The 11,302-nt window shown below is 40.0% G+C and overlaps 1 protein-coding gene across 1 annotated transcript in view; it reads left to right on the top strand.

The window, feature by feature from the left end:
• LOC104278556 (zinc finger protein ZFAT-like) overlaps window positions 1-9,997 on the top strand; it is a 20,030-nt gene extending 10,033 nt beyond the window's left edge. Inside the window, 5 exon segments of the mRNA XM_009875568.1 lie at window positions 4,189-4,339; window positions 4,590-5,596; window positions 5,599-6,048; window positions 7,187-7,419; window positions 9,950-9,997. Of these exon segments, the coding sequence (XP_009873870.1) occupies window positions 4,189-4,339; window positions 4,590-5,596; window positions 5,599-6,048; window positions 7,187-7,419; window positions 9,950-9,997 (1,889 nt within the window).
• The last annotated feature ends 1,305 nt before the right edge of the window (window positions 9,998-11,302 follow it).

The following is an 11,302-nucleotide window of genomic DNA, read 5'->3' as shown; positions in this document are numbered from 1 at the left end:
CCAGGAGGGCTGGCCTAGTGGAGCTCTTGAGGTCCCTTCCAACCCCTGACATTCTGTGATTCTGTGATGTTGTGATCATCAAATCCAGCTGTCAACCCAACACTACCCTGACCACTAAACTGTGTCCTGAAGTGCTGCATCGACATGTTTTTTTGAACACCTGCAAGGAGGGTAACTCCACCACTGTCCTGGAGAGCCTGTTCCAATGCTTTACCACTGTTTCAGTAAAGAATTTTCTCCTAATATCCAATTTAACACCCCCTTGGGGCAACTTGAGCCTGTTTCTTCTCATCTTATCACTGGTTAGTTGAGAGAAGAAACTAACACCCACCTCACTACAGCCTCCTTTCAGATAGTTGTAGACAGGGATAAGGTCTACCCTGAGCCTTCTCTACTCCAGACGAATCAACCTCAGTTCCCTCAGCCATTCCTCAGAAGACTTGTTCTCCAGACCCTTCACCAGATTTGTTGCCTTTCTCTGGATCCACTCAAGCACCTCAATGTCTGTCTTGTACTGTGGTGCCCAGAACTGAACACAGTGCTCAAGCTGCAGCCTCACCAATGCCGAGTACAGGAGCACAATCCCTTCCCTGCTCCTGCTGGCCACACCATTCCTGATACAGGCCAGGATGCTGTTGGTCTTCTTGGCCACCTGGACACACTGCTGGCTCATGTTCAGCCGACTGTGGGACCACCACTTCCAGATCCTTTTCCTTCAGGCAGCTCCCCAGCCACTCTTCCCCAAGCTTGTAGCGCTGCCGGGGGTTGTTGCGACCCAAGTGCAGGACCTGGCACTTGGCCTTGTTGAACCTTGTTGGGGCTGGACTAGATGATCGAGGATGGACTAGATGATCTTCTGAGGTCCCTTCCAGCCCCTAACATTCTGTGGTTCTGTGAACCTCATAAAACTGGCCTCAGCCCATTGATCCAGCCTGTCCAAGTCCCTCTGCAGAGCCTTCCTACTCTTGAGCAGATTAACACTTCTACCCAATTTTGGTTGATGATGTCTTCTGTTCTATTTTTGATCCATTCCTAGTAATTCCTTCCTTGTGTTTATCTTTTACACTGTTGAGAAGTACTGGAGAGCTTTATAGTGAAGGGCAAACTTCTTTTCTAAGGGACAGACTGTCAGAGATTAGAGTCCATCACTGAGTTTGAGCCAGAGATAAGACAAGCTGGGCAGTGCTTATCTGTAGAAGCTGATGTCAGAATGTCATGAGGAACTCAAATCTTGTAACTGTTAGTGCAGATTTACATAGAACAGATGATATGGACTGAAAAGAAGAAAGCAAAAGGCATAAATAAAGTCTAGTAAACTAAAGTCCCTTCTACATTTAAAATATAGAATAGTGCTGCAGGAAGGATTTTTGTGAAAGAAATGATCACTACTTTTAACTTCTTTTTTTACTCCTGTGGTATTTGTATACTCTCACTTCTTGAAATGATTGTTCAGGGCAATAGTTACAAAAACTTTTACCTTCTTTAAGATATGTAGTATTTTTAATGGAAAACAAGATCTTGTATCTGTTTGCCTTGTTCTTACACTTTTCCCTAACCCATGGCTGCTTTCACATATTTGAATATTGACGGCAGATGTGGGACATGTGGGTTCACTGCCAGCTAGGTTGGGCAGAGTCTAGAAACCAAGTTTCTCACTTTCTGGGCATATGCTTTAGTTCTTCGTTAATGATACAGCGGTGATTGCTGTGGCTGTCGGTCCCTTAGTAGCCTGGACTCAGGCTGCAGCCCAAGTGGATGGAGGCATCTAATGTTTCGTAGTACTTACGTATCTTCTAAGTTTAGGAAGTAAGTACCTAACATGAGGGGATGTGATTGCCTACTGTGAGCAAGTACTCCATTTGCATGTTCGAAGCCTCTTTAGGTTTTTAGAGGTATTTGCCTCTCTCTTAACAGCATGGGGAATGCAAGGCAAAGTGCTGGGGTGACCTGGAGCATTCTCTCCACTCTAAGTACACTGGTGTATACTCCAAAAATACATGTGGGTTGATACTTCTCTAGCCCACCTAATTTAGATGATGAAAATTTTTTACTGATGACACAAAAATCTATTAAAAAGTTGAGCAATCTTCAGGAAATGCTTAAAATCCTAGAAGGCAGAAGAGCACAGAGGAAGTTCAGGGCAGAGCATTTAATAAACATGTTTGTCTCACATTCAGGAAAACAGGAGGCTGCAAAGAGGTAACCTGCAAGTAGAGCAGTTCAAGATCGATTTATTTGTAACTGGGTCATTCTATGTAAAGGGGAACTTGCTTCTTTTTTTAAAATACTGAACTATGGAAACACTCGCCAGGTGTCCGATATGTGTTTTATACTTGTACTAAAGCCACTGCTTAAACCACATCTCCTGCACTGTGTCTACAAGCTCCCACCTCACTTGGCTACTGCCGTGCAAACTGGGGGCTGCGGTCCTGCTGCCTGATGGTTGTGGGAGAAGGAGTGACGAGGATAAAGAAGTTACAATGTTCTGGTAACATTTAGGTTAAAAACTTGGAAGATCAGTTCTGATCAACTGGCAGACTCTTTAGTACAGAACTGAACATTATTAAAACACCACAGCAGTTAGAGAAGCGCCGGTTTTAGATGCAGACAATTCAGCAAGTCACAGAGCTATTAGCAGTTGTTGGATGATGTCTCGTCCTATACAAAAAGCTTTGATATTCTTACATAATTCCAAATGGCCTCTTCTCAAATTATCTCCGTTTCCCACTTTAACTTGCTCTAAAGGATTCTTCATCCTTCTCTCTTGTCTGCTCTGCAGCACTGCTTTCCTCACCTTCATGTCCCCAAGTCTTCCGCATATGTTGTTGAGTAACCTCCACTTTATTGTACTTTTTTGTTCCTCACTCAGCTTCTAATCAGAAGAGTTGAAATTAGATCAGACATGGATGTAACATTCAAGAAAAAGAAAATAAAATGAAAATTACCAAATTTCAGTTGTACCTGAAGTTAACTTTGTTATTTAATTCAACGCTATTTTCATGTGCAACCTCTCTTGCTTCCTCGTACCCAGTATATGACAGAACAATCTTTGATTAGAGGTCCTATAACACTTTTTTGTTAGGATGCATGGCTGTTCATCTTTTGCTACTTATTCAGTGTCTTGTTTTCTTTTTATTATTCAGCATATGATACCTCACATACTGCTTCTTTTTCAGTATCAGACTAGAAAGCATTTTTTTCCTCAAAGGTTTTTCTATAGTCTTTTTAGTAGAATATGAAGATTTCACAAATATTTATATGTATGATTAAATACATAAATATGCAAATACATGTAGTTTCATTTTTTGAAGACTACAGCATTCCCACTGAACATGTGGCTGGATGAGTTACAAAGAAGTTAAGAAGGAGGAAATCAATCAGCAATGGGTGCTCAGTTTGATACACGTGAGGTTTTTGGTTGCTTTTTTTTCTGGCATACATTAACAATTATATGGATTTTATTTACCTTCAGTGCTAATTATGGGTCCCCGGCATTACATTTTTCCCACCACTGTTTAGAAAATCAAGAACTCTCAGCTAAATAATCTCAGCTTAGTCACATCTCAAAACATGTTTATTTTTAACTGGCTGTAAAGCTGTGAAAAATAGAATCAGATACCGTTGCACTTGGTAGAGCCCCTTTGTTCATGCACCTCATGAGGATTGGGAAGTGCACATGGAACATATTGTTTTATTCTGAGGGGATGGCAGCATGCCCCAAAATATAAGTAGAAAAAGATCTGTTTAAGAAGAAGATGTGCAGACTTTTAAGTATAGACTAAACAGTGTCTTTTCTCCAGCCTTATTTATGGAACTGATTAAACAGCTTGGCTGAAGTTTTCAAATGATGTAGTATGAGGCAGAAAGAGAAAAACTAGAATTTCATTTTGAAAAGTCACTATTTTTTAAAGGTGGAAGTATTTAGATATAGAATCTCATAATAGTAAGCATCAAACACCATGAATAGCCCTCAGAACCTGAAGTCCTGGCATGTTATTTAAACAGATCTGATGTCTTTTAAACAGTACTGATGTCTTTTGGAAGTATTTCCATCATTTTATGCACAAGGATTTAGCAACAGAAACTAAAATAGTTGAACTAATGTTTACAGAGTTTAACGTTTTGTGACAGACAGCAAATGTTTTAATCTGATGCTTTTTAATGAGCATTTTTTATTACTGCTTTTAGGAGCCACAAAAATTGTGCCTGTTGAGGCTGCTCCCCAAGAAAGTGAACCCACAACTCCAGAGGCAACAGTTCAAGACCCATCACAACGAAGAGGATATCAAGAATATGCCATTCAGCAAACCCCATATGAGCAGGCAATGAAATCAAGCAGGTGATTTTGAAATACTTATATTTGTGTTCATGCAAAATATGAATCAAATGCTTCCCTATGCATTTTCTTGAAACTGCAATATTTTCTGAGCCTTTTAAATGAAGAAACAGCTGGAAATAATCTGGTCATAAGTTGTAGAATTTAAAAAGCCTCTGGACAATACCTTTTTAAAATAACGTATCTGTCCATTATTTTCTGACACATTATGTCACCAAGTTTCAATGTTATAACTGGTTTGGCTTCTTCTTAGGTTGGGTCCAACTCAGTTGAAGATTTTCACATGTGAATACTGTAACAAGGTGTTCAAATTTAAACACTCCCTCCAAGCACATTTGAGGATTCATACGAACGAAAAGCCTTACAAGTGTTCTTACTGCAGTTATGCCAGTGCCATCAAAGCCAACCTCAATGTTCACATGCGGAAGCACACAGGGGAGAAGTTTAGTTGTGATTATTGTACATTCACTTGTCTCAGCAAAGGCCATCTCAAAGTCCATATTGAAAGAGTTCATAAGAAAATCAAGCAGCATTGTCGTTTCTGCAAGAAGAAATACTCAGATGTTAAAAATTTGATCAAGCACATCAAAGAAACACATGACTTGCAAGATAAAAAGGTGAAGGATGTTTTTGACGAGCTTCGCTTGATGACACGAGAGGGTAAAAGACAACTTCTTTATGACTGCCATATTTGCGAACGCAAATTCAAAAATGAACTTGATCGAGACCGTCACATGCTGCTTCATGGTGATGAAAGGCCCTTTGCTTGTGAGCTCTGTGGTCATGGAGCCACCAAATACCAAGCCCTTGAGCTTCATGTTCGAAAGCACCCGTTTGTGTATGTGTGCTCCGTGTGCCTGAAGAAATTTGTCAGTTCTGTAAGACTCCGTGCTCACATCAAAGATGCGCACGCAGATTTACAGGAGACTTCTGTGTTTAACAGCTCTATCAATCAGAGTTTTTGCCTGCTTGAGCCAGGAGGCGATATCCAGCCAGAAGCCCTGGGGGAGCAGCCAGCCCAAAGTGCAGGGGAACCGACTGTCGCGAGTACCGACGCTGGTACCGTACCACAGCCATCTGCTTGTGAAAGTCAATCAGCGGCTGCAGATGTAAACCATAATAGTCAACAGAATAGTGACTTAAAAATTGATACAGCCCCTTCCTTAGAATTTCAAAGTCCTCTAGTGGAGAACGTAACAGAGACCCTGTGTCAGACAGCAGACATAGGGGTCCCAAACATTGGATCCTGTGTAGAGGCAGATTGAAAAATGGTACTTCTGGTCCTGACGAGTTAAAAGTTTCTCCTGCAAATGAAGAGGAAGGTAATCACTGCACCTCTGTAAATGAGCAAGGTGAAGAAATTCAGCTTCTGCTGCCTGAAGACAAAAGTTTAAATCCGAGTCAGAGCAGTGTGATGACTGAGAACCTTGCAGTCTCTGAAGAGGGAAGTCAGTCTGTTCCTTCTAGTGAATCGGAGACAAGCAATCCGCCAGTTCCCAATGCAGCAGAAACCATGAGCCCTTCGCCAGCGCCAGAGGCCGATGCAGCCGTCGGTCCTCAGGCAGCCTCTTCTGATGCAGTTCCTGCCGACGGTGGGAGCGGAGCTGTCGCCTTTATGCAGATCCTGGACAGCTTGCAGAAGAGACAAATGAACACAGAGTTGTGTGAGAGGATAAGGAAGGTTTATGGAGACTTAGAATGTGAATATTGTGGTAAGGAACAATAGAGTTACGTTTGTTTGGGGTCTTGAAACGTTACGTAGTGGACCATCTTTTTCCTGCTCCTCTAGGTTACAGTATTTGATATATTTGTGTATTTTGGTAGCAGTATTAATTTTGTAGCTCAATACGGATTTAAGGATCCAGCAAGATTTACTTCTTGCTGTATAAATAGTGTGAAACACCTCAAATTTTCTCAAGAAAACACCAGCAGAATATAATAAAGGAATGTTTTGCTAGGCTCTGTTTTCTGTTGATGTGAAATTTGATAGAGTTAGATTTTTTTCTGTCCACATGCCTTTCCCCACCTTGTAACATTCCCTGGTGCCAAGCACAGCAGATTTAGGCACGTGGACGGAATTAGTCATACCTTAGTGCTTAAGCTTCATTATCAGCTTAGTATTAAATTCAGTCTTTTTCATATCCTGTGAGAGGATGTATGATAATATACATTCCATAAAATAGACATGTATATACTGGTGTATTTTTGTGACTTGTTTTGAGATGAAAATTTTCATTGCATAGTATTGGATCAAGACCGTTCTGACTGTGATTCTTTTAAATTTGTTTTTTTTTTTAAATATATGAAAGTGAGAGTAATACACCATTTATTCTAACTGATTTATTTTCTATTTACTTAACTGGAAAGGAATTTCTCTTGCACTCTTTGTTCTTGGGAAGGGAAAGGAATCAAAGTTGAAAAGAAATGAAAACTTTTGAGACACCATAACTTTTTACATTAGTTGAATTTCTATACACTTTTTGGTGCCATTATATCAGAAAGGCTTTTAAGAAGGAGCAACATGAAAGGTGTAGTGTACATTTGAATTGAGATTCTTTGGACAGGAGAACAGATTGTGAGGATTTTTTCCTTAGGAAGATGATCATTGATGTGTCTTAAAGTTGCTCTTGTTTGGCTATTTCAGGACATATGATACAGTCTTTTTTAGACGAAAGTTGTTCTTGTAAACATATTTTCATTAGCAAACGGTCTCTAGAACAAGTTTTCCTTACAGACAGAAGGGACAAGATTCAAACTGTGTTTTACCCTGAAAGAAATTTGTGTGTGTATTGGAATTTTTACTAAGAATTATTTAGAAATTACTTTCTCCATGTCTGATTCTATTTCCAGGCAAGTTGTTTTGGTACCAAGTGCATTATGACATGCATGTTCGTACGCATACTCGAGAGCATTTATATTACTGCTCCCAGTGCAATTATTCTTCCATCACCAAAAACTGCCTTAAACGTCACGTCATTCAGAAGCACAGTAATATTTTGCTGAAATGTCCCACAGAACATTGCGACTACTCTACTCCAGATAAATACAAGCTCCAGGCACATCTGAAAGTTCACACGGAGCTGGTAAGTAACAAACAAAGTGAATACGTTTGTCTGAGTTCAGAGTCATCATCATTGTGTTTGGAATTGTGTGGCAATATTTGAAGACACAGGAAAAAATTCTTACATGATCAGTCTGCATACTTTGGCACGGGGAATACATGAGTTATAGCAGCCAGATATTTTGTCCTTCTTGTAATAGTTTCCAGTAGAGTGTGTCTGTAGCCGTTTTTTCCCTTTGATTTTTCCAGTATTGTCCGATTCGTTGGGTTTTGAGAGAGTAAAACGAGATCTGGTGCTACTCTCACTTTACTCCATTCCATAGACCTGAATTCCTTTCCTTCATAGCTAGATGACTGTGGTAAAGTGAAAACATGTTCCTCTCTTAATTACTATAGACAGTGGAAGCTTAAGTTGTTGAAAAGAGCTGTATTATTTTTTCCCCAGTAGCTCTGACTAGCTGCAGTTTGAACATCGAGCATTTTCTCTTGTGGTCACAAAGATGAAGAGATCATGTTTTAAAGACTTCTGTCTTACTGGGTAAACCTTCCAGCTCTAAATGCCATTGTGGTAAAAACAGGTCTGGTCTCCTTCTTCAGCGTGTCCTCTTACATGTTTTCTTTGAGACTGTGCAAGGAGCTGCACGCCTGACTGGAAGCCCTCTGGAATCACTGCTTGGTGATCTTGCTCTGATCCCATGTTATCATATGAATAATCTTCCAAAGAAAAATGATTTCTACATCAGCCCTGCTTGCATTTGTTTCAGAAGTGTGGTTTTAAAACATATGATGGTATTCAGAATAAGAAATATTTCAAAACTAAGGAATGAGATTTTTATTGTTCGTTGTTGATTAAAATGCTTTTTTAGAAGTTAAATTATTCACATGCTTTTCTTGGAAGAGTAAGAAAAAGCAATTACTTTATGTCAGTGCTGCTTAGCTTTTTCTTCTGATGGTTTTACTGTTTTTCATGAGTGGCCCAAATAGGTTAAGCTATTGTCAGAAGAGGTCTGTGTACCATGGACTTCTTTTCCTACCAAGTGGCAGGGTCCTTTATGCTTGCAAGCTATAGTTGATCTCGGATGTTCTAGGTTTGTGTTTCCCCAGAGAGGGTATAATTGGTGTGCACTCCCACAGTGTATGAACACGAGTGAGTTCCTTTCACTTCAAAGTGGCCTCTAGAAAAGGGTGTTTGGCAAGTTCCTGTTCTCCTGGTATAATTGGTTTAGTCCACTTTTCACTTTTCTTGAAGGCCATCTGGAGGGCTTAGGTAGAATGTATTGCCTCGTCTGAAGGTATGGGTATTGAAAAAAATACAGTTTAGGATTTCATAAAATATTTCACAAGCATGCTATTTGGAATTACACTTTCTTGACTGACAATGCCATTAAATTGACGTGAGCTACAGTCCTTGCAATTTGGGCTTTCTATGGTTTATGCAGTAAAATACTGATTTAGTCTTCCCTGAATTTATTTTTATTCTTATTGCAGCAGAGGAGAACATACCAGTTGTTTAACTGAAACACTCTTCCGTCCAAGGAAATATATACACAGGGCCTTTTTATTTGTTACACAACATTATGGTTTTTGCTGACATTGTCTTGTAAGTAAGTCTTGCACATCCCTGAGAGAATGTTCCATGTATGACAAATTTCTCCTGATCACATGAGAAAGTTACACTTCCTTATACTAATGAGATGTGATGCTTGAATTAAGGTTTCATGTTAATTTTTCCTCAGATGTGGATAATTTCTGCGTAGCTACTTAAAAAGGTTAACATACAGTGCCTAGTAGTTTCAGGTCAACTTCTGCAATCAGCAGGTAGGCTCTTGGCCAATATTTCCAACACCTGAAGTTACTTTTAAGGTGTTTCTAAAAGAACAGAACACTCCCAGAGGAGGGCCACAAGGATGATCCAGGGGCTGGAGCAGCTCTGCTCTGAGGACAGGCTGAGGGAGCTGGGATTGGTCAGCCTGGAGAAGAGAAGACTTCGAGGGGACCTAATAGCTGCCTTCCAATACCTGAAGGGAACCTACAGAAAGGCTGGGGAGGGACTTTTTACAAGAATGTCCACTGATAGGACAAGGGGAAATGGATTTAAATTGAAGGAGAATAGATTTATACTGGATCTTAGGAAGAAATTCTTCAGTACAAGGGTGGCAAGACTCTGAAATAGATTGCCCAGAGAGGTTTTGGATGCCTCATCCCTGGAGATGTTCAAGGCCAGGTTGGATGAGACCTTGAGCAACCTGATCTAGTTGAGAGACGTCCCTGCCCATGACAGGGAGGTTAGACAAGATGATCTCTAAGGTCCCTTCCAGCCTAGGCCAGTCTATGATTCTATGATTCACCTCCTACTCTTCTTAAGTACTAATCTTTTGTAACTGCAGGACATCTTTAAAAAACTAAACAAAACAGGGGACATGAAAGGGAACATTTTTCCCCCTTTTGTCCCCTAATCCTCTAGATATTTTAAACGGAATCTAATTTTATTAGGCAATGTGCAGAAAACACACATAACAGGCATTGTTTTAGCCTGCTTTTGAATTTCCTAGGTGTATGAGGTTCATCTGATGGCAAAAATCTCTGTAAATGATATCTGAGACTACTTAGGAAAAAAGGGCCTAAAATTAGATATCCTGTGTCCTTACATAAGTACCTGTTTTTCAAGTGTGATGAGTGTCCAACAGTTCTCACCAGGAGTATCGTTTTCATGATACTAAATGGAACTGAGAAAATGCATTTCATAATTAAAAACAGTGTGACAGCAAGATCTTTTAGAAGATGCTTACTGGTGCTTACTGTCAGATATATTTGAGTATTTAAGTGGGTTGAAAAAATCATGTATTAGAATCTACTCAGTAACTGAACTTGGCAGTTCTCATATTGGCCTTTGTGCCCATTGCCTGGTGTATTTATGTAATGCATAACTCACTCAACACGACTACTCATTCCAAAGTACAGTACTTTTACAAACTATGCAAAGTCAAATGTGGAAAGCTACTTTAATGTTAATTTTCGTTTATAAAAATCAATTCTTAATAAATATTAAGATCTTTTTTTTCCCAAGATAGCAAAATCTCAGTTCCTTGTATGAATGCCTCTCTTTTGTAGCCTTGGTGCTGGCTGATGTTCAGCTGGATCCCTGTTTTATTTGGTCCATGGGGTAAATGATGGGTATTAGAAAGCAGCTTACTGTTCATCCTTGCCACTCAGTGTCTGAGCCGCCCATGGGATTCTCCGTGCACCAAGCCTTGCGCTGAGGTTGAGATTGCTTAGTCCCTGCCGGACGATGATGGGGAATAAATATATACGTGCTGCTTCTTGCCTCTGTATTTGCCACACATTATTGTTACGAGGGAGATTTTTCACTTTTGAAATCTGAGAGTTGAGGCTCAACTTGATTCAAATCCAGACTTTTGTGTGTATTTTCTGATTCTCAGTACCCATCTTTGATCTCTAAGGCTTATGTAGAGATTTTTGACAATTCTTGGCATTTATGGAGCTCTTTAGAAGTTCAGACCGTGACGGATGGGAATCACTTTGATGTGGTAGGGAAGGCATGGGCAATTCATAATGACATTTGAATAATTCACAGTTACGAATGACCTGTTGATAACATTAGGGGCTTGCTGTGGAACTAAACAATGCTGATGTGGGTACCAGAGTTGTTTACAGCCCTGAGTGGGTTTTACAGTTCTCAGTATGCTGAGCAGAGCATGGAGAGGTTTGTCTCTGCAATTATTTTAAGACTATATATATATAATTGATGCTGCAAGCTAAGCAAACTGGAGTTCAGACCCAGAACCACGGCTTGCTCTTAGGTGACTAAATCTGCTTTCATGTGGGTTTTGAGATGTAAATGGTTCTTGTCTTTGGAAGATGCTTAGAAGTTTCATTACGCTGAC

Source organism: Apaloderma vittatum, unplaced genomic scaffold (genome assembly GCF_000703405.1).
Source record: "Apaloderma vittatum isolate BGI_N311 unplaced genomic scaffold, ASM70340v1 scaffold15398, whole genome shotgun sequence".
Taxonomy (NCBI): domain Eukaryota; kingdom Metazoa; phylum Chordata; class Aves; order Trogoniformes; family Trogonidae; genus Apaloderma; species Apaloderma vittatum.
Note: the sequence above shows the minus strand (reverse complement) of the source record. Positions and strands in the feature narration are given on the sequence as shown.